The sequence below is a fragment of the Heterodontus francisci genome, chromosome 4, assembly GCF_036365525.1.
Source record: "Heterodontus francisci isolate sHetFra1 chromosome 4, sHetFra1.hap1, whole genome shotgun sequence".
In the NCBI taxonomy this organism is placed as follows: Eukaryota; Metazoa; Chordata; class Chondrichthyes; order Heterodontiformes; family Heterodontidae; genus Heterodontus; species Heterodontus francisci.
The window spans coordinates 56,505,497-56,530,089 of NC_090374.1; the positions used below are offsets into that span (position 1 = coordinate 56,505,497).

Below are 24,593 nucleotides of genomic sequence, written 5' to 3' on the forward strand. Positions count from 1 at the left end.
GTATAGTTTTGGTCCCCCTTACTTGAGGAGAGATGTAGTTGCATTGGAGGCAGTTCAGAGGAGGTTCACTAGATTAATTCCAGAGATGAGGGGTTTGTCTTATGAAGAGACATTGAGCAGTTTAAGCCTTTACTCTCGAGTTTAGAAGAATGAGAAGAGATTTAATTGAGGTGTATGAGTAAAGGGATTGACAAAGTGGATGTAGAGAGGATGTTTCCTCTGCTGGAGCAATCTAGAACGAGAGGTCATACTTTTAGGATAAGGGGTAGCAGATTTAAAACAGAGATGAGGAGAAATTACTTCTCTCAAAGGGTCGTGAGTCTGTGGAATTCACTACCCTTGAGTGCGGTGGATGCTGGGACATTGAGTAAATTTAAGGAAGAGATAGATTTTTAATTAGTAAAGGGTTGAAGGGTTATGGAGAACGGGCAGGAAAGTGGTGTTGAGGCCAAGATGAGATCAGCCATGACCGTATTGAATGGCGGAGCAGGCTCTAGGGGCTGAATTGCCTACTCCTGCTCCTAGTTCCTATGTTCTCATCATGCCCCCTACATTTACATCCAATCGTTAACATATACCACAAAAAGCAGGAGACCCATTAGTGAGTCATGCGGAATGCCACTGGAAACAACCCTCCAGTCACAAAAACACCTGTCAACAATTACCCTTTGTTTCCTGCCACTCAGCCAATTTTGTATCCACCTTGCTGCATTTCCCTGGATCCCATGGGATTTTATTTCTTTAACCAGTCTGCCATTTGGGACCTTGTCAAAAGATTTGCTAAAATCCATGTAGACCACATCAACTGCACTACCCTCATTTATCTTCCTCGTTACTTCTTCAAAAAATTCGACCAAGTTGGTCAGACAAGATTTTCCCTTAACAAATCCATGCTGACTGTCCTTGATTAATCCATGCCTTTTTAAGTGACCATAAGAATCCATAAGAACATAAGAAATAGGAACAGGAGTAGACCATACAGTCTGTCAAGCCTGCTCCACCACTCAATATCACACGATCCTCGGCTTCAACTCAACTTTCCTGCCTGCTCTTCACAGCCCTCGATTCCCCGAGACCAAAAATCTGTCCATTTCAGCCTTAAACGTATTCAATGATGGAGCATCCACAACCTTCTGGGGTAGAGAATTCCAAAGATTCACAACCCTTTGAGTGAAGTAATTTCTTCTCATCTCAGTCCTAAATGATCAGCCCCTTAACCTGAGACTGTGCCCCTGTGTTTGAGATTCCTCAACCAGCAGAAATAATCTCTCAGTGTCTACCCTATCCAGCCCCTTCAGAATTTTGTGTTTCAATTAGATCACCTCTCATTCTTGTAACCTCCAGAGAATACAGGGCCAACAATTTACTTAACCTCTAATAGGACAACCCACTCAAGCCAGGGATCAATCTATGAAACCTTCGCTAAACCTCCTCCAATGCAATTTTCTTAAATGTGGGGACCAAAAATGCACAGTATAGTAGATGTGGTCTCATCAAAACCCTGTACAATTGTAGCAATACTTTCTTATTCGTGTACTCCAATCCCCTTGTAATAAAGGCCAATATGCTATTTGCCTTCCTAATTGCTTGCTGTAACTGCATGTTAACTTTCTCCATTCCTTGTACAAGCACACCCAAGTCTCTTTGAACATCAAAACTTACAAGTTGTACCTTTTAAAAATTATTGTTTTTCTATTCTTACGACCAAAGTGCATAACATCTGCCATGTTGTTGCCCACTCACTTAACCCATCTATATCTCTTTGCAGTCTCTGTGTCCTCCCCACAGCTTACTTTTCCACCTATCTTTGTATGATCAGCAAACTTCGATACATTACTCTCTGTCTCTTCATCCAAGTCATTAATATAGATAATATAGTCAAGGCTCCAGCACTGATCCTTGCGGCACTCCATTTACTGCCTGTCAACTTGAAAATGCCCCATTTATGCCCACCCATTGCTTCCTGTGTTAACCAATCATCTATACACGCTAATATATTACCCCCAACTCCACGAGCCTTTAACCTTTTGTGTGGCACCTTATCAAATGCCTTTTAGAAATCCAAGTATATTACAGTACTGGCTCCCCTTATTCTACCCTACTAGTTACATCCTCAAAAAACTCTAATAAATTTGTCAAATAGGAGTTCCCTTTAGTAAAACCATGTCCTCACCACTGTAACATATTTGTGTGAGTGAGTGTCTGAAAGTGTACTGTAGTTTTATCATTTAATTAGATCAGGTTTTTGGTTAAGTACAATAAACTCACCTCTTTCTTGTTTAAACTCAAGAAAACATGTCCAATTGGCTCTTTTATGAAAGAAAGATAAAAGGTTAAGCACTCACAGGTGGTAAGCACATCCACTGTTTAAAAAGGAATAAACCCTGTTGCGGTCAAACAAGGAGGACAACAGGGGAGCCTTCCTCACCTGATCTTAAACCGGCTATAACCTTGAATAGATTCCAGCATTTTCCCTATGACAGCTGCTAGGCTAACTGGCCTATAGTTTCCTGTCTCTCTCCTTCCTTGAATAGAGGTGTTAAAATTGCTATTTTCCAATCCACTGGGACCCTTCCAGAATCAAAGGAATTTTGGAAGATTATAACTAATACCTCTACTACCGCTGCAGCCACTTCTTTTAAGACCCTAGGATGCAGGCCATCTGGTCCTGGGGACTCGTCAGCCTTTAGGTCTGAGTTTTCCCAGCACCATTTCCCTGGTGATGGCGATTGTTTGAAGTTCCTCCCTCCCTTTCACCTCTTGGTTTTCAAGTATCTTTGGGAAGTTTTCTGAGCCTTGCGAAGACAGACAAAATTTCTTCTCATCTCAGTCTCAGGATAAGGGGATGATCGTTTAGGACAGTGTTCCTGTGTTTGAGTCCCCAGCCAGCAGAAACAAACTCTTGTTTTCCTTAGAACAGAGAAGGCTGAGGAGGGACATGATTGAGGTAAACAAAATTATGAGGGGCATTGATAGGATAGACAGGAAGAAACTTTTTCCCTTAGAGTAGGTATCAATAACCAGGGGGCATAGATTTAAAGGGCAGGAGGTTTAGAGGGGATTGGAGGATATTGTTTTTCAACCAGAGGGTGGTTAGAATCTGGAACACTGCCTGGGTACAGGCAGGAACCCTCACAACATTTAAGAAGTATTTAGACAAGCACCTGAAACACCATAACATACACGGCTATGGGCCAAGTGCTGGAAAATGTGATTAGGATAGGTGCTTGATGGCCAGCACAGACACGATGGGCCGAAGGGCCTGTTTCTGTTCTGTATGACTCTAGGACTCTATTTTAATATAGGCCCAATTTACTCAGCCTCTCACCATCCAACAACCCTCTCATCCCAGGGACCTATCTAGTAAACCTTTGCTGTACTGCCTCCAATGCAAGTATATCCTTCCCTAAATATGGAGACTAAAACTACACACAATATTCTAGGTGTGGTCTCACACAAGCCCTGTTACAATTGTAGCAAGACTTCTTTATTCTTGTATTCCAATCCCCTTGCAATCAAGGCCAATATGCCATTTGCCTTCCTAATTGCTTGCTGTACCAGCATGCTAACTTTGTGTTCCTTATACAACCAAATCTCTGATCACCATTTACAAGTTTCACACTTTTTAAAAAATTCTGCTCTTCTATTCTTACAACCAAAGTGAATAACCTCACACTTCACCACATTATATATTCCATCTGCCACTTTGTTGCCCACTCACTTAACCTACCTATATCTTTCTGAAGCCTGTGTTCTCCTCCATCTTGAATTTCCACCTACCTTTGTATCAGCAAATTTAAGATATATTACAAAAGGATGTTATGTTGAACTTGTACTGAACCTCAACTGAAATATAGTGCCCAATTCTAGGCACCACACTTTAGCAAAGAGGGAGAAAACAGAAAAGATTTACAAGAATGGTTTCAGGGATAGGGAACTTCCGTTATGTAGACAGATTGGAGAAGCACACTTAATCTTCACTAAGAAATTAGATAGATGTTTTCAAAATCATGAGGTGCATGAACAGTGTAGCTGTGAGAAAAGTTTTTCCCGTTGGTAGCAGGGTCAAGAATGAGGAGACACCAATTTAAAGGCGACATGACAAAGAACCTTTTTTAAAAAAAAAAGACAGAGTGGTTAGGATCTGGAATGCACTGCCTGAAAGTGTGGTGGAGGCAGATTCAATCAATATTTCTAAAGAAAATTGGATAATTATCTGACTAGGTGAGATGTTCTCGCAGAGCCAGCATGGGTATGAAGGGCCGACCAGCCTTCTGTGCTGTAACCATTCTATGATTCTATGAAGTAATAGCTTTCGTGTGGGACCTCATCAGACATCTTTTAGAAATCAAGATACTTTACAGCATAAAAGTTTTCCCCAGTCACAAATGACATTCTCTGTAACTATGACCATTGAATGTTAACTCTTCTGAACCTTTCCATAGCAGATGTGAAAGTAGTGCCATCCTCTTCACATTATCCAGTCTCTCCTCCATTATCCACCTCAAAAGGGATAGTGCCAGATGCTTGGTTCCATTCCTACCTATTCAAGAAAGCCAGTATATCTCCAAAAACTACTTTTCCCCATACTCACACTTAAAATTCACTTTACTTTTTTTATTTCAGCAAGAGTATGAAGCTGAAGGAAACAGAAGAGATTATCCCATTAACATTTAACTACCATTTACATAATACAGGATTAATGAAATACTAATTATTTGCTTTTAAATAGAAAATACCTGGAGCAATGTAGGGTGTTCTTTGTGTTTTAACCCAATAAGAAAAACAAGATGGTTTTTCTCCAGTTTTTATACGTCATTGTTGATACAGAAATAATTTCATATTTAAATGTTAATGATTGACAGGAGGTCTGGTTAATTATCAAAGATGTTGGTTTCAAGATGTGTAAACATCGCTGACTGGAACTTGATAATTGAAAAAATATGAAATTTATAAAGGCACATATCAGATCAGCCAGGATTTTATCAAATGGCAGAGCAGACTCGAGGAGCAGAATGGCCTACTGCTCCTAATTCGTATGTTCGTACAGTTATTGCTCCAGAGATATAGCGGTCATACCTATTTACCCATGGAAAACTGGCATTTTCCAAGAAACAAGTGCAAAACAATCTTTGCAAAGGCTCTATTAGAAACTTACAAACTGATGCTTCCAGATGTGGGACACCCACCCTACAGCACCACACTGATACCGAGAGATTAAAATTTAGAGAATATTCACAGCACATCATTCCATAACATTGCATATTGATGCTCTAATGACTGATTGAAAACGGAGTGATAATTGCAATGAAACTTTAAGGTTTCCCCTCCTACTCATACATCATTCACACCAGATTAACACTCAGAGGTTCCTTATAACAAATACAAGAAGCCATTGAAACAAAAGAATTTTTTAATTCACTATTCAATACAAAGCATGTACTCAATCCTAAGGATCCCCAAACATGTACTAATGGCTTATTCATACAGATAACATTTTAAACATAATCCATTGCAAAAATGTTGCACTCCTCTCCTTGGGAGAGAAACGTTCACCTGCAGAAGAAAAAAAAGCGTCAGTTTTTACAATTCAAAAACAGAAGCACAGTATGCAGAATGGGAAATATCCCATTACAATTTGTAGTTATCGGATTCATTTCCAATAGTACAATTCAAAGCCACAAGACAAAACTTATAATATTGTTTATGGAAAGGGAATCATGGTGAGAGATACAAGGGCCATTTGGCCCTGCCATAATCTCAATCAGATTTCGTTTTACACATATATATCCCAAGCCCAGAACAGGGTATGAACTAGCTATTGAAGTCCAGCACTGCCTGGTCTGCGCAGCTTAGTACCATACCATAATGTGTATTTACCAACTCACCTGAGGCTTGCGGTTTCACACATATAAAAATGGAATGTTAAACATCCAGATACTCCCATGCTTGCTACAGCGATTCTAAAATGGACCAGGAGAGTATCCTCACTTTATCATTTCTTTGTTTCAGAAAATGACTTATTGCTAGTCCCTGCACTGCTAGGCCTCAACTTCAAATCTAAGCCTGGACACCACAACCAGAGTTCTACAATGGGCTTCAGTGCCCCTGGGTTAGGCAGAGGTTATAAAGAATCAGCCAGAGTGCCTGCTTCGCATCCAGTGGCCCCTGCTGGAAAGTGGATGTTGGACAAGAACAGAATCAGGTTTCTTTGAAATTCCCTCCACAGTTGAATAGCTTGGGAATGCTCACATCTAGGCTTATATATAATGAAGTATCAGAGAGTTGATAACACCTGCGAAACTGCATTCTAGTAAGGCTCAGCATCTTTAGGAAATGATTAAAAATATACAAGCTCACCATTCTACAAACTAAGAACGAGGACTCTTGCCCATGCCTGCTTCCATTCGCCCTTGCTTCAGACCCTACAGGGGAGAAACAGAATGAATACCAATGTCAAGCTTGTCTTTATCTTAAACATATATTTATATAGTTCTTTTAATGCAAAAACATGCCCCAAGGCACTTCACAGGAGCATTATAAAACAAAATAAGACACTGAGCTACATAAGGATATTAGATCAGATGACCAAAGGCTGGGTCAAAGAAATAGGTTTTAAGGAGTGTCATAAAGGGGGAAAGCGAAGTAGAGAGGCACAGAAGTATAGGTAGGGAATTCCAGAGCTTGAGCCCTAGGCAACTGAAGGCAAGGCCACCAATGGTGGAGTGATTAAAATCGAGGATGCTCAAGAGGCCAGAATTATATGAATGCAGATATATGAGGGTTGTAGGACTGCAAGAGATTACGGAGATAAGGAGGTGAGGCCATGGAGGGATTTGAAAAGAAGGATTTTAAAATAAAGATGTTTCTTGACTGGGAGCCAATGTAGGTCAGTGTGAATGGGATAATAGTTCAACAGAAATAAAAACAAACAAAGTGCTGGAAATACTCAGCAGGTCTGGCAGCATCTGTGGAGAAAGAAGCAGAGTTAATTTCAGGTCTGTGACCTTTCATCAGAACTTATTTCAGATTTCCAGCATCCGCAGTATTTTGCTTTTAATTTTATTTTAATAGTTGAACAGGACTTGCTGTGAGTTAAGACACAGACAGCAGAGTTTTGGAAGACCTCAAGTTTATGGAGTGCATTGGAATAGTCAAGCCTAGAGGTAACAAAGACATGAATGAAGGTTTCAGCAGCAGTTCAGCTGAGACTGGGGCAAAGTCAGGCAAAATTACACAGAGGTGGAAATAGGTGGTCTTAGTGATGGCGCAAATATATGGTCTGAAGATCATCGCGAGGTCATATATGACACCAAGGTTGTAAACAGACTGAAATAAAAACAAGAAATGCTGGAACCACTCAGCAGGTCTGGTAGCATCTGTGGAAAGAGAAGCAGAGTTAACGTTTCGGGTCAGTGACCCTTCTTCGGAACCAGATAATCAAGATGAAGCAGCAATCCTGGACAATTTTAACATTAAAAACCAAGTAGATTGTAGAAATGAAAATCATGGGGGGCATAAAAATGTCTACAAAATATTTAAGTTGTTGAGCATCGCATTGAACAGATCACTGCCTTTATACACAGCTAATAAAAAAAAGTTTTTGAAACGTTCTCTTTTAGATTACAAGTACTTACCAAATAATAACCAGTGTGATAGCCACTCATGTACCATGCTATTAGCATGCTTCCTAAAGCTTCATCATCCTCATCAGTTGAATCAGGACCCATTGGAGGTGGAGGGGGAATTAACTACATTTGGGAAGTAAAGTTCAGTTCATTAAAGATGGATTTAAAATTTTCAAAAAAGAAAAGCATTCTTCGCTCCATTCCAGGATTTGAAAACAATTCAGAACAAGCTGACTCACATCTTTCAAACATACAGATGTCAGATTTTTAAAAAATTAAGTTATATAAACTAACGTAGGTTATGTTCTGTAGTTTTGCTCAGATTTCAATTTTTCTTTTTACAAATAGTAGCAAATCTCTAGTCTTTCTGTCCACACACCTCAATTTTAAAAAAGGTACCTTCTCCCAGAGTACAACTACAACTTCAACCTGCAGCTTTTCCAGTTGGATTACATGATTTTTTTCTAATCAAGGTTTTTTTTTATGTTGGTCAAGAAAAGAGCTGCGTTTTTGTTGTGGGGATAAAAAGTTAATTATGCTATACTTTATGGTTTCAAATGATTATTTTAATGAAAATAATCATCCTGCTCTAAATAAACCTGTTCAAATGGTATAGCTACACCACGGTTATAGAGAATGTCTTTGGTTCAAGGAACAAGATTTATGATTGCGATCATTATTGTTTCTAATGTAGCTGGGACAATAAATTATACGGAAAGTGCTATTAAAAAATTTTTAAATCATGAAAATCAATAGCCAAAAACACCAACAAGATGTGTAGAATTAAGACAGAGTTTGTTTTAAAGATAGCTATAATTTTGTCAGTAAAGTCAAATCAAAAAATGTGATAATTCAGAGTCAGGTCTATTTTAATTTCTTTTCCAGTGACACAAATTCAGTACATGTATTTTCTTTATAATAAAATACAAATTATGCATTCTACCAGAGACACTCAGCAATTTGCCAAGTACTTGTTTTAGAAATACTGAAATTTCATCTTGTCGCTCCCAATAGTTTTCATTTTTGGCAATTTATTTTTTGAAAAAAAAAGAGACTCCTCATGTTAAAAAAAAAGATTGCTGACCCCTGGCCTAAGAAAACTCTCCCTGTACAACATCCCCAAGATTGGGTTCTATAAGAGAAAGAGAAAAGTGGCACCAATACATTCCACAACTTGTTAAAGTCCATCAAGATTTTAAATTATGGAAATGGTTAAACTGCACTATTCTGAAGCCAAAGATTACACTATTTAGACAGTTGCTACTACAACCAGTGAAAGTTGAAAGCATATTACAATATTTTTAAAAAATAAAGCTCATTTTATGTTCATAATTAGACTGAATAGATCCATTGTACAATTTTCCTTGTGATGCAAGGAGGCTCAGAAGCAAAACAAATCTAGCCAAATTTCACATTATTTAAATTCAAAGCAGCAACACACTCTAAAGTCAGAGGAAAAACGCCATTTAGGCATTTAGATGTTACACAGACAAACTCAAAGCAACTGGAGTATTTTTCACCTCCCCTATAGCACTGCAATTAGTTATACACAGCAGCCAGCCCATAAGATCCATCTCCACTGTCTTTTGACACTACATAACAAGCAAGAAACTCATTCACCGGTGGTCCTGCTGGAATCGTTGGTAACCATCCAGGTAGGAAAGGTGGCGGACCATGAAACTTTGCATCAGGCTGTGAAAAACAAAAAAAAGCTTACTTTACATTTGGAAATACATAGAAAATAGAGAAACAGATAATTCAGCCCAACCAGTCCATACCAACGTTTACTTTCCATGCAAGCAAGAACTTTTAATCATATTTACCCTCCCTGTTCCCATACCCACGCCTCTTTTTGCATTGCCCACTAGCTTGAGGAAAGAGTACCATACACATCAAGAATTCCAATCCTTCTCTCCATTTACTCTATCGATAAATGAGATAATTAAAATCTCCTAGAGTTATGATTTTATTATTCCTATTTATCTCTCTAATCTGACTTCCTATTTCCTCTCATTTCCTTCCCACAATTTGCATGTCTGCAAGATACCCCGAGCAATGTAACAAGCCCTTTATTAATAAAAAAATCTTAACTCCAACTGTCTGTACCACTTCATTGTGTATATCAACCCCCTTTACTGAATCTATTCATTCTTTTACCAATATTGCCACTCCAGCGCCTTCACTTTTCTACACCTTCAAAACAGATTATATTTCAGTATGTTTACTTTCCATTCTTGTGCAGGCAGTCTGTAGCCTCATTTCTATTAATGCTACCAAGACTGGACCTTCCTGTAAAATAATTGGTTGCAGTTCCCCCAGTTTATTTCCTACCATGCATAAATAGTTGATAGTTCTATAAAACTTAATTATAGCTTATTTTACTGAACAATTACTTGAAAGCTGCCAGCCAAGAGTTTCTACACATTAACAACATCTCAATATACAAGGACTGTTCATCACTCACTCAACTAGGTTTACTGCAGAATGTAGATCCCCAAATTTCTGCTGATTGAAGGATTCAATGCACCAAGTCAGAGCCTACACCCAAGTCACTGACTTAAAATTAATTTAAATCCATGCTTGGGAAATGGGCACTCAACTGGTACTCAATCTTCCTGCCTTTTGCTAAATCCCTTTGTAGCACCTCTACATTTTTTGTAAATACAATGATCAGAACTGAGCAGAATAATTTACATGTAGTTCAATGATACTTAAGAGCGTTAGCATACAGATGAGGTAGTCAAGCACCATTCTCACTGCATGTAGAGTTATAAAAATATCACCTGTGGCAAGGACTGCCCTCATTGCTCAAAAATAAGCAAAAAATGGGCACAAAAGGCCAAAGAAGCCAAAAAAAAGAGGCACAGGAGGGGTCAAAGATGCAAAATAAAAAGGGCACGTGAGAAAGAGGGGGGGGATAAAACAAACAAAGTAGAATGCAGGAGACAAGAGAAAAGAGCAGAGGAGAGGGGAAAAGAGCAAAAGATTGAGGGCCAAGAGATCAGGATGAGAAGCAAAACACCATTTTTTTTTTTTTTAACAAAGTGACTCCTAATAATGCAGCGGCCCGCTGACGTCATCAGAGCGCTCCAAGCTGCGCACATGCGCAAACAGTCTCCTGCACATGTGCAGACTACGTCTTGCCTTGCTAGGACCAACAGGTGCATGCGCAAAATAACGCACTCCCCCCCCCTCGGCCACTCACTGCAGGCAGCTCGCATTCCACAACCCCCCCCCCCGACCGCTCAGCGGGCCACGAGGGGTGACTGAGCGATGTAGGAGCGAGCGGCCGAGAGGAGGAAAACGGCGCAGTCTAGAGCTAGCGTCTGGAGGAATTGGGGGTGGGCCAAGGGGTGGAAGTGAACGGCCTGAGAGCGTGATGGCACTGAAACCTCACAGAATTACAGAAGGTGTGCAGGACTGTCAGAGATGCTGCCCTTCTGATGAGACTTTAAACAGCGCGATGTTCTCGGTGTATCAAACATGTCTATTGTGTACTTTTAAAAAATTCATTCATGGGATGTGGACATCGCTGGCTCGGCCAGCATTTATTGCCCATCCCTAATTGCCCTCGAGAAGGTGGTGGTGAGTTGCCTTCTTGAACCGCTGCCGTCTGTGAGGTAGGTACACCCATAGTGCTATTAGGGAGTTCCTCCAGGATTTTGACCCAGCGACAGTGAAGGAACGGTGATATAGTTCCAAATCAGGATGGTGTGTGACTTGGAGAGGAATTTGCAGGTGGTGGTGTTCCCATGCATCTGCTGCCCTTGTCCTTCTAGTTGGCAGAGATCGCGGGTTTGGAAGGTGCCAAGGAGCTTGGTGCGTTGCTGCAGGTCATCTTGTGGATGGTACACACTGCTGCCACCGTGAGTTGGTGGTGGAGGGAGTGAATGTTTGTGTATGGGGTGTTTCAAGTGGGCTGCTTTGTCCTGGATGGTGTCGAGCTTCTGGAGTGTTGTTGGAGCTGCACCCATCCAGGCAAATGGAGAGTATTCCATCACACTCCTCACTTGTACCTCGTAGATGGTGGACAGGCTTTGGGGGAGTCAGGAGGGGAGTTACTCACCGCAGGATTCCGAGCCTCTGACCTGCTTTTGTTGCCACGGTATTTATATGGCTACTCCAGTTCAGTTACTGGTCAATGGTAGCCCCCAGGATGTTGACAGTGGGGGATTAAACGATGGTAATGCCATTGAATGTCAAGGGGAGGTGGTTAGATTCTCTCTTGTTGGAGATGGTCATTACCTGGCACTTGTGTGGTGGAATATTTATTGCCACTTATCAGCCCAAGCCTGGACATTGTCCACGTCTTGCTGCATTTCTGCACGGACTGCTTCAGTATCCGAGGAATCGCGAATGGTGCTGAACATTGCACAATCAGCGAACATCCCCACTTCCGACCTTATGATTGAAGGAAGGTAATTGATGAAGCAGCTGAAGATGGTTGGGCCATGGACACTACCCCGAGTAACTCCTGCAGTGATGTTTTGGGACTCAGATGATTGACCTCCAACAACCACAATCATCTTCCTTTGTGCTAGGTATAACTCCAACCAGCAGAGAGTTTTCTCGATTCCCATTGACTTCAGTTTTGCTAGGGCTCCTTGATGCCATACTCGGTCAAATGCTGCCTTGATGTCGAGGGTAGTCACTCTCACCTTACCTCTTGAGTTCAGCTCTTTTGTCCATGTTTGAACCAAGGCTGTATTGAGGTTAGGAGCCAAGTGGCCCTGGCAGAACCCAAACTGAGCGTCACTGAGCAGGTTATTGCTAAGTAAGTGCCGCTTGATGGCATTGTTGATGACACCTTTCATCACTTTACTGATGGTTGAGAGGAGACTGATAAGGCAGTAATTGGCCGGGTCAGACTTGTCCTGCTTTTAGTGTACAGGACATACCTGGGCAATTTTCCACATTGCCGGATAGATGCCAGTGTTGTAATTGTACTAGAACAGCTTGGCTAGGGGTGCGGCAAGTTCTTGAGCACAGGTCCTCAGTACTATTGCCAGAATATTGTCAGGGCCCATAGCCTTTGCAGTCTCCAGTGCCTTCAGTCATTTCTTGCTTTCACGTGGAGTGAATCAAATTGGCTCAAGGCTGGCATCTGTGATGCTGGAGACTTCAGGAAGTGGTCGAGATGGATCATCAACTCGGCACTTCTGGCTGAAGATTGTTGCAAATGCTTCAGCCTTATCTTTTGCACTGATGTGCTGGGCTCCCCCATCATTGAGGATGGGGATATTTGTGGAGCCACCTCCTCCAGTTAGTTGTTTAATTGTCCACCACCAATCACGGCTGGATATGGCAGGACTACAGAGCTTAGATCTGATCCGTTGGTTATGGGATCGCTTAGCTCTATCGCATGCTGCTTACGCAGTTTGGCACGCAAGTAGTCCTGTGTTGTAGCTTCACTCATTTTGAGGTATGCCTGGTGCTGCTCCTGGCATGCCCTCCTGCACGCTTCATTGAACCAGTGTTAGTCTCCTGGCTTGATGGCAATAGTAGAGTGGGGATATGCCAGGCCATGAGGTTACAGATTGTGGTTGCGTATAATCCATGCCATGGGTTGAAGTTGTTTTTTGTGTGATAAATTGAGCAGTGCCATCTTTAATCCTGGCAGCAGCCTGAATATCACAGATTGTGACGTTTAAGTGGATGAGGCTGCATTTGCGCATGTGCTAGTACAGCGCCACCGAGTGGTTGCGCTGTCAGCAAACACGGCCTATTTTTATTCTTCCATGTGGGCGTCACTGGCAAGGCATTTGTTGCACATCCCCAATTGCCTTTGACAACTGAGTGGCTTGCCTTAACTGCAGTTAAGAGTCAACCATATTGCTATGGGTCTGGAATCACATGTCAGCCAGACCAGGTTAGGACAGCAGATTTTTTTTTTTTTAAAATTCATGGGATGTGGGCGTTGCTGGCTAAGACAGCATTTATTGCCCATCCCTAATAATATCCTTCCTTTAAAAGGACATTAGTGAACCAGATGGATTTTTATGATAAAATCGATAATAGTAATGGTGCCATGAAACTGAGACTAGATTTTTATTAATTAGATTTAAATTCCACCAGCTGCCATGATGGGATTTGAGCCTGTGTCCCCAGGGCATTAGCCCAAGCCTCTGGATTCCTAGTTCAGTGACATTACCACTACATCACTGTCTCCCAACCTGCAGAAAAAGCAGCAATAAAGGATTTAAAGTCTGACTACAATTCTCTAACTTCAAAACAAAGTAGAAGCACATATGTAATCCATGAATTGCTGATCCTTTCTTCAACATAGTTACAACTCCAGAGCACATTATATAAAAGAAACATGTTTGGGAAAAAAAGGGGAGAGGCAAAGAGGAAATGAAGAAACATACACAACTGTAATAAAATCTACAGTGGACATTTCTATTCATGCACTTACAAAACCAAATCCTGGTATTTGTGGTGGTTGAGGGGGAAGACAGTGATTCCAGGTAGACTGAACAATTGGTGATTTTAATTTTGCTTCATTTGATTGGCGAGATTTATATGCAGGTGAAACAGCATCACTTTCATCTGTTGATTGCTGGCCAAGCCCATTTTTCTAGGTACAAAAGAAAAAAAGTGACTCTTAACTACCCCTGCCAGATTGTAGTATCACAGTTAACTCTTATACCAAAAATGCAAATTATTATTGCTCACCTGTTTAGGACTCTCATTCTCTGCTTCAGAGCTATCAGCTGGAACCAGCTCTGAGATATTCTGCTCCTCTTCATTTCCATAACCAGTGTACATTACAACACACGTTCCTTGCTTTTCATTAACAGACTGAATGGTAGCTGAGTACATGTTGCCATCTTCAGACCACACTGCATTACAAGTATCACCAACCCGCCACTGTATTGCAAGATGGGACAAAGGAGGAATCAAGTACTTCAAACTGCAATTTCTTTAGCATCTTTACTTACCCATTTTCAGTACAATATAATGCTGGATTGATTATAGCAGTATCTCAGTTGGGGGAAAAAGTGATTTACACATTTGGAGGCAAGTTAAAATCCAAATGCTTAAAAGAAACACATTCATGACCTGTTGATGTCTGGTTTAAGTAGCCAATTGTTAAATAAGCAAAAATTTGAAAAGAACGCAACATGAATTATTGGTAATGTGAATATCGTTTATGTGCAATTGTGTGGGCATAAATTTGCAACAGTAGCTCTATTAACTTGTAAAACTTTAGAGTAACACCATCAAGAGTCTTATATTCTGCATAAATATTTATTAATCATGCTGATGACATGCAGGCTTGGAACAGCTAGAGCAGAGAATGTCTATATGTTATGAAATTATTCGTGGGGGTCTGACTATCTGAATTAATGCTAATTCAGTTCCAGCACAGTAAGGGTCAATAAATTCTTAAGGCTCATACTCCCACTTATATTAGCGTGCACAAACACAAACTTAAATGAGATAGTTTTAAACTAAATCTTCACTCATGAGCCATCTCCCTTTTCTCAGGTGTGGTGCCAGAAGAATGGAGAATTTCAAATGTTCCACCCTTGTTCTAAAAAGGGTGTAAAGATAAGCCCAGCTATTACAGGCCAGTCAGTTTAACCTTGGTGGTGGGGAAGCTTCTAGAAACAATAATTTGGGACAAAATTAATAGTCACTTGGACAAATATGGGTTAATTAAGGAAAGCCAGCATGGATTTGTTATGGGAAAATAGTGTGTCACTAACTTGCTGGAGCTTTTTGATGAGGTAACAGAGAGGGTTGATGAGAGTAATGCTGTTGGTGTGGTGTACTTCCAAAAGGCATTTGATAAAGTGCTGCACAACAGACTTGTAAGCAAAGTTAGAGCTCATGGAACAAAAAGGTCAGTCGCAACATGGATACGAAATTCGCAGTGTCACGAAACAGACAGTAGTGGTTAATGGATGCTTTTTTGATCTGGAGGAAAGTTTAGGACCCTTGCTGTTCCTGATATATATTAATGGCCTAGACCTTGGTGTACAGGGCATAATTTCAAAATTTGCAGATGATACAAAACTTGGAAGCATCATTAGCTGTGAGGATAGTGTAGAACTTCAAAAGATCATAGACAGCTCGTAGAATGGGCGGACAAGTGGCAGATGAAATTAAAGCAGAGAAGTGTGAAGCAATTCATTTTGCTAGGAAGAATGCAGACAGACAATAGAAAATAAAGGATACAATTCTTAAGGGGGTGCAGAAGCAGAGGGACCTGGGTGTATATGTGCACTAATCATTGAAGGTGGCAGAACAGGTTGAGAGAGTGGTTAATAGAACATACAGCATCCTATGCTTCATTAATGGGGCAGAGTACAAAAGCAAGGAAGTTATGTTAAACTCATATAGATCACTGGTTCAGCCTCAAATGGACTATAGTATCTAGTTCTGGGCATCATACTTTAGGAAAAATCTGAAGGCATTAGAGAGGATGCAGAAAAGATTCACGAGAATAGTTCAGCAGTTCTGTAGTTGGTGTCACTCGATCCAGGATCAATAGATCCAGAAGACTAGTTTAAAATGTGCATATCATTCAATCATGTTTTTACATGTATTTGTGAATCAATGTATTGCTCAAATGGTATTTTACAAATTATGTGTTGCTGTATGCAGTAGCAGGTTTTTCTGTATAAGGGTGCAGAAAATATTCACGAGAATGGTTCCAGGGATCAGTTACTAGGTCAACAAGCCAGCACAGACATGACAGGCCGAATGGCCGCCTTCTGTGCTGTAACAATTATGATTCTCTTACCTCGAAGAACAAAAATAGCTATAGAACAGAAAGAGGCCATTCAGCCCTTCATGCCCATGCCAGATCTCTGCAACAGCAATTCTGCTACTCATACTTTCCCACCCTATCCCCACCCAACAATTTGTCTTCAGGTACTTATCTAATTCCCTTTTAAAAGCCACGATTGGATCTGCCTCCACCACACTCAGGCAGTGGATTCCAGATCCTAACCACTCGCTGCCTAAAAAAGTTCTTCATGTCACCATTGCTTCTTTTGTCAATCACCTTAAATCTGATTCTCAACTCACAGATTGTCTCTCCGTGTTCTTCTTACCAAAATGAATCACTTCACACTTCTATCCGTTAAATTTCATCTGCCACTCGTCCATCCAATCTGTATGTCCTCTGAAGTTCTGCACTACCCTAACAGTTCACTATGTTTCCAGTTTCATATCATCCGCAAATTTTGAAATTGTGCCTGGTACACCAAGGTCTAGGTCGTTCGTCTCTATCAGGAATAGCAAGGATCCCAACAACGAACCCTGGGAAACTCTACAACAAACCTTCCTCCAGTCCGAAAAACATTCATTCACCGCTACTCTCGGTTTCCTGTCACTCAGCCAATTTCATATCCATGTTGCTAATGACCCTTTTATTCCATGAGCTCAAACTTTGCTCACAAGTCCATTGTACAGCACTTTATCAAATGCTTTTGGAAATCCATGTACACCACGTCAACAGTATTACCCTCATCAACCCTCTGACCTTATCAAAAAACTCCAGCAAGTTAGCTAAACACAATTTGCCTTTAACAAATCTGTGCTGGCTTTCCCTAATTAACCCACATTTGCCCAAGCGACTATAAATTTTGTCCAGAATTATAATTTCTGGAAGCTTCCCCACCAAGGTTAAACTGACTGGCCTGTAGTTGCTGAACTTATCTTTACACCCTTTTTTTGAACACCCCCAAGTCAAAGGAGGATTGGAAGATTATGGCCAGTGCCTCTGCAATTTCCACCGTTACTTCCTTCAGTATCCTTGAAATACAGCCAGTCTATCCAATACCTTCTCTTTACCAAATGTTAGCCTATTTAGTATCTCAGTTACGTCTTTTACTATGACTTTGGCAGTATCTTCAAGTGGGTGGAAGGTTATCGTGGGTAGGTGGAAATGTGGAGTAATCAGTTCAGCCATGAACTTATTGAATGGCGGAGCAGGCTGGAAGGGCCGAGTGGCCTACTCCTGCTCCTAATTCATATGCATGTTCGTTTGTTCTTCCCTGATAAACATAAATGCAAGTGCCTCAGCCATGCCCCTGCCTCCATGCATAGGTCCCCTTTTTGGTCCTTCATCATCTCCATCCCTCCTTTCCCTATGCTAGCTGCCCGTCCATACAATTCCCATTTCCTTTCTCGCTTCCCCTCTGAACATTCTATATCTAACCTGGTTCTCACATGCATTATCAACCTGACATCTGTCACAAGCACCTTTCTTCTGCTTCATCTTACTCTTGACCTCTTTCGTCATCCAGGGAGCTCTGGCTTTGATTGCCCTACCTTTGCCCTTGTGGGAATGTACCTCGACTGTACCTGAACCATCTCCACTTTCAAGACAGCTCATTGTTATGTTACAATTTTGCCCGCCAATCATTGATTTCAATTTACTCGGGACAGATTTGTCCTCCTCCAATTAAGTATTTTTACTCTAGATTGTTCCTTATCCTTTTCAATAGGATCATAAGGTTTAGGTTAGCCATGATTACATGTTTTTTAAATATTCCCCTACTGACACTTGATCTACTTGACCCACATTTCCCAGAACCAGATCCAGCAATGCCTTCTTCCCTGTTGGGCTGGAAACTGATGTAGAAAATTTTCCTGAACACACTTCAAAACGCTTTCCCCCTCCCTGCCCTTTACACTATTACTATCCCAGTCTATATTTTCTTTTGGGCCTCCTTATCTCGAGAGACAATGGATACGCGCCTGGAGGTGGTCAGTGGTTTGTGAAGCAGCGCCTGGAGTGGCTATAAAGGCCAATTCTAGAGTGACAGGCTCTTCCACAGGTGCTGCAGAGAAATTTGTTTGTCGGGGCTGTTGCACAGTTGGCTCTCCCCTTGCGCCTCTGTCTTTTTTCCTGCCAACTACCAAGTCTCTTCGACTTGGTACATTTTAGCCCTGTCTTTATGGCTGCCCGCCAGCTCTAGCTAACGCTGGCAACTGACTCCCACAACTTGTGATCAATGTCACAGGATTTCATGTCGCGTTTGCAGACATCTTTAAAGCGGAGACATGGACGGCTGGTGGGTCTGATACCAGTGGCGAGTTCGCTGTACAATGTGTCTTTGGGGATCCTGCCATCTTCCATGCGGCTCACATGGCCAAGCCATCTCAAGCGCCGCTGACTCAGTAGTGTGTACAAGCTGGGGATGTTGGCCGCCTCGAGGACTTCTGTGTTGGAGATACGGTCCTGCCACCTGATGCCAACTATCCCAGTCTATATTAGTATAATTAAAGTCCCCATTATGACTACTCTATAGTTTTGGCACACCTCTACCTTCCTTGCACATTTCCTCCTCGATATCTTCCCCACTATCTAGTGGCCTATAGAGTAGCCCCAGTCATGTAATGATACCTCTATTTTCTTTCTCTCTCTCTCTTCCTCTAACCCCACCTAATACCTTATTTCTTACTTTACTGCTGTCTCAATCTTTCAAGCATCTTGTTCCCCCTTTCTAATGCTAAATCTTGATGCCCACCCCACCTGCCAAGTTAGTTTAAACCCTCTCCAACAGCATTAGCAAACTGCCCAGGGAGGACATTGGCCCTGGCTCTGTTTAGGTGAAACCTATCTGACCTGTATAGGACACATCATCCCCAGAACTGGTGCCAATGTCTCAGGAATCCAGAGCACTCCCTCCTGCACCATCTCTCCAGCCACGCTTTCATCTGCTCTTTCCTCCTATTTCTATACTAATTCATGCATGGCACTAGGAATAATCCAGAGATTACAAGCTTTGAAGCCCTGCTTGCTAGTCTAGTTCCTACCTCCCTAAAATTTGCCTTCAGGACCTCATCCCTCTTTCTACCTTAGTCGCTGGTACAAATATGGACAACAGCTGTTCACCCTCACCTCTGAGCGCTCTGCAGTCACTCAGTGACATCCTTGACCCCAACACCAGGGAGGCAACACATGTTGGATTCACAGCCACAGAAACACCTGTTTGTTCTTCTCTGTCCTCTCCAAAAAATACCCGAAGGGTTTAATTTAGAGAGTTAAAGGATCTAAGTGACACTACAACAAAGACTATTATACCTTTCTATCTGGATGCACATTACTCTTCTTCCTGTTTTTGTTTCTCTTGTGTTTTTGTTTTGTTCCAGTTCCACTGCACTCTTTGGTATAAGGCTGCATATAGTCACCATTTTTCAGGGCATTCTGAAGACAGAAAAAAATATTCCAGTAAATCACTGGGACCAAACATTTGCAAGATTCCTCTGTTGCCCAAAAAAAAAGTTAGATTAGACATTCAATCGCCTCACACGTTAGAAATCTGGTAGGCTGAATCCCGAGTAGCAGAATGCCCTGTCACATCCACTGTTTTCTGCCTCCTGAGAAAAGATAGCAGAGACCAGGCACTTCCCAGAAAAGGAAAATACAAATCCTCTGCATGTGAAGTTATTCAACAGTAGGCAAGGTTAACATCTCTTCTTGTATATTGCTCTTAAAAAAAAAAGGTCCTCTCCATTTTATTGAATGACATCAGAACATCTCTACATGAATGCTATTTTTCACCCAGTTATTTTAAGTTGACAATATGTTTTGGGATTTATGGCCATTCCCCTCCCCCCCCCCCCCTCCCCACCACCATGGCAAGGATTTAGGCAGGAGTTTGTCTTTTAAAACCAAGTAAATTTGCACAGGTTTGGAGAGAGGAACAGGTTTCAGGCACTGAAGTTATGCATTAAAGCTAGATGAGCCAGGTTGTTGCCATCTGATGTAGACATTCCACAATCTGGGTCAGGGTCAGAGGTTTGATCCTAGGTTTATTAACTAGGATGATACCTCTTAGAATAGCAGATGTTTTTCTTAAGCCCACACCCCAATCAAACGGGAAGATAATCATTTCTACCAACAGGCCAACTTGCAAAACATTGAAATGGAAAGTCAGAGGGACTGCAGACACAGAAAAAAGGAAAAAGGTTGCAAATACAGCGCCAGTCAATTTCAGAAGGCTGACTAGAAAAAAGTTAGGCAAGCCAGCTAACTGAGATCACATGTCATATCCTTAAGCAGGGTTCCATGTTCAGCAGGATCAAGGGAAAATTTGATCATTTATTTTGCATTTTCACTTGATACCTGCAAAATAAAACAGCTCTGTATCTGGTCTTTCCTCAATAGCGTTTTAGTCCATCTTCAGAAAGACTGCAAAAGCAAACAGGAGGATACATTCTGGTCAGTTCAGATCAAAAGGGGATTCTATTGTTAGACCCTTGGGTTATTCTATCATATAATTAGACAGATGTCAGGCATGAGGAGCACATTGCTGAATGCAGGGCCCTTGGACCAATTATGGGAGTGACTTGTAACACTGTAAAAGAATATCTAAAAACAGAGATGAAACTTGGAGCACCAACTTGAAACAAAGCCATTTGGACTATGTCCAGCTTGCTACAACAATTCAAAACCTATCATTGCCCCACAATCTCAAAGCCTTGTACCTGCCTGTGTTGCAATTATTTATGCAGTCAAGAACCAATTACAAACAAAATTTAAAAATCAAGAGTGCACACTGGGTCACAAGTTACTACAAATTTGCAACTATTCAGTTTTTAATAGATCACTTCAAAATTACAACTGAATTCAACAATGTAACTTCTAGATTTACCTTCCCTTAAACATCAAGGGCGGTGCAGTGGTTAGCACCGCAGCCTCACAGCTCCAGCGACCCGGGTTCAATTCTGGGTACTGCCTGTGTGGAGTTTGCAAGTTCTCCCTGTGTCTGCGTGGGTTTCCTCCGGGTGCTCCGGTTTCCTCCCACATGCCAAAGACTTGCTGGTTGATAGGTTAATTGGCCATTATAAATTGCCCCTGGTATAGGTAGGTGGTAGGGAAATAGAGGGACAGGTGGGGATGTGGTGGGAATGTGGAATTGGTGTAGGATTAGTATAAATGGGTGGTTGATGGTCGGCACAGACTCGGTGGGCCGAAGGGCCTGTTTCAGTGCTGTATCTCTAAACTAAACTAAACCATTTTAATTTTAACAGTAATATTGAAGCAGGTAGCTAAAATAATTGTGGGCAGCAGTCAGCAATAATAATCGAATCACTTTCAGAGTCAACACATTTTCAAAATGCAACACTTCAAAAGCTTTTTTGAACAGCAAGGCTGGAACTTGAATTTATAAAGATCAGTAAAATTTGAAAATATTGACAAGTTTTAAAGTTTTATCCTGATGTGTGCCGAGTTTGCTCTGACCCAGAGCACTGTGGCCAATTATAACTTCCCGACCGCAGCCTTTACTGAAAATCTTTCCAAACACCAGGCATAAGATGCAGACAATTTCAGATCCTTCCAGAGACTGAAGTAATGATTGCACATTGCATGGAATTTGACTTTTGCTCTGCTTTTGCTGCCAACACAATGCACCTATAAAAAGGAAGATAGGAGTGCTGAGCAAATTGATCAAACCTAGGGTGATAGTGGTGATTGCACAACAATTGGCCTCAACGTGGCTGCAGTAGGAAGAGAAAATCATCCAGGGATGCTGCTTATGACCCAAAAAGCTTTGCTAGAAATGAGCACATATGTGGACTTCAGGTGAACACAGGTTCTGTCTCAGCTGTATTGGCCCCTTATACCTACTGAACAGTGCATGCAATGATACCTTTACTAAGAAAATAGAATACCGGCAAAGAGAAAAGATATAGGGCATTTAACTCCAGGAATCTTCCTCCAGATCCCAACTTTTTAGAAACTGTCCCAACTCAAACAAAATCTTTCTAAATGCAGATTAGGCAACCACTTTGCAGAACAGCTCCATACTGTCATGAAGCGTGACCCCCAAGCTTCCTGTCATTTTTAATTTTCCATCCCACTCCCCTGTCCTTAGCCTCTCATACTATTCCAATAAAGATCAACATAAGCTTGAGAAACACCTCATCTTTCAATTCAGTAGTTTACAGCCTTCTGGACTCACCATTGAGTTCAACAATTTCAGATCATAAACGCCACCTCCATTTTCACAAGACAGCAGCTTTTGGTGTTGATTCTGCTAGTCTCATTTACACCTCCTCTAGACCCACTTTTTTTCTCTTGTTCATTATCATCTCCTTTGTCCATACACAATCATCCCTGTTGTCATTTAAACTCTCCTGCCTCCCGATTATAGACCTTCCATTTTGTTCAGCCCCTGCCTACATTCCCAACTTCTGTATTTTCTTAAAACCTGTTACAGAACCACAGAATAATACAGTGCAGAAGAGGCCCTTCAGCCCATCGAGTCTGCACCGATGCATTAAAGACACCTGACCTGTCTACCTAATCCCATTTGCCAGCACTTGGCCCATAGCCTTGAATGTTATGACGTGCCAAGTGCTCATCCAGGTACTTTTTAGAGGATGTGAGGCAACCCTCCTCTACCACCCTCCCAGGCAGTGCATTCCAGACTGTCACCACCCTCTGGGTAAAAACATTATTTCTCAAATCTCCCTTAAACCTCCTGCCCCTCACCTTAAACTTGTGTCCCCTGGTAAATGACCCTTTAACTAAGGGGAACAGCTGCTCCCTATCCACCCTGTCCGTGCCCCTCAATCTTGTACACCTCGATCAGGTCACCCCTCAGTCTTCTCTGCTCCAGCGAAAACAACCCAAGCCAACCTCTCTTCATAGCTTCTCTAACTTATTCCATTTTTGACAAAATGTCATCGACCTGAAACTTTTAACTCGTTTCTCGCTCCATAGATGCCGCCTGAACTATTCCCAGAATTTGCTGTTTTTATAGACACGCAAGCTCTTTCATTACTATAAATTCGCTGCCTCAAGTAAACTTACAGCCTGTTACTCAATTCTTTCAAAACACTAGTTACAAGTTATTTGTTGTCGTTTTCCAACATCGTAACTAATTGAGATAAAACTTCAGTGTTGAGCCAGCGAAAACTTGCGATGCAAATCAACTCCCTATGGCGCTGCTCAGAGTGCATGAGAGGCCCTTACTTTGAATGAAGTCACCGCCTTGTCGTAGGCTTTTATCAGCGCCGTGTCATCCCAGATATCCGAGTCGTCGCTCTGAAAGAAGGAAAAGGACAGAATGAGCTGCTGAATGGCCAGGGCCAGGATCCATGCCCAGCTCCAGCCCCGCTTGGCTGTTTGCATCGCCCACTCAGTACCCGCTCTGAGCCAAAGCACACAGAAGAAGTCCGCCATTACCTGGCCGCAGCCTCGCCTGAATACCACCTCACCCACTTTGCTCTCCTCCTCCATGGTCGGCACCGCGGCTCACAACTCGCCTTTAAACGACACAGCAAGGCTCAAAGCGTCATCAAACAGCGACCGATTGCTTTTAATAGGCTGATGGGTCTGTCTGCATCATTATAAGGCGACCGACATGCTACTGATTGGGCCTTTGGGATGTCTCCTTACCTTCCTCCATGGTTTTGGCCTTTGTTTGTTGTTATTTTAAATCTGTCTGCTGTTATGGGGTTTGGGTCACAGTCACGGTGGTAATAACTCTATTCCAAGTCCCTTACTACTGCTACAAAAAATAAAATGCTGGAACTGCGCTGCATCTGTGGAGAGAGAAAAAGAGAGTTAACGTTTCAAGTCGTGACCTGAACTTTAACTGATGCAAGGTCACACCCTGAAACGTTGACTCTATTTCTCTACACAGATGCTGCCAGATATGCTGAGTATTTCTTGCATTTTCTATTTTCGTTTCAGATTTCCAGCATCCACAGTATTTTGCTTTTGTATTAGTTTACTACTGCACCCGCATTCCCACCTGACTAGCCTATGTCCCAACACCACCACCCCCATGATACTTTTACAGTAGCTGATCTGCTCAACCTCTTCCCCTACCTCCATCTTCAATACCTTTGTTCCCAGCAAAGCCTTCCCTGCCCCAGTCATTGCTTCCTCAAGTGCAAGGGGCACAAACGTGAGCCTACCAGGCACGCAACTAGCTTAGCCATGCGTCATCATCTACCAAGTTGCACAAGGATATATTCTTGGTCACC

At 41.8% G+C, this 24,593-nt stretch overlaps 1 protein-coding gene across 1 annotated transcript; it reads right to left on the reverse strand.

The window, feature by feature from the left end:
• Positions 1–5,395: 5,395 nt before the first annotated feature.
• Positions 5,396–23,912, reverse strand: smn1 (survival of motor neuron 1, telomeric). The gene is made up of 9 exons (XM_068029570.1): positions 23,788–23,912; positions 23,575–23,646; positions 19,675–19,797; positions 14,304–14,498; positions 14,044–14,205; positions 9,249–9,320; positions 7,638–7,751; positions 6,361–6,425; positions 5,396–5,556 (listed from the first exon to the last, which is right to left on the reverse strand). Exons 1-8 carry the CDS (start codon positions 23,839–23,841, stop codon positions 6,372–6,374), a joined length of 846 nt encoding a protein of 281 aa, XP_067885671.1. The 5' UTR covers positions 23,842–23,912; the 3' UTR covers positions 5,396–5,556; positions 6,361–6,371.
• Between the last annotated feature and the right edge of the window lie 681 nt (positions 23,913–24,593).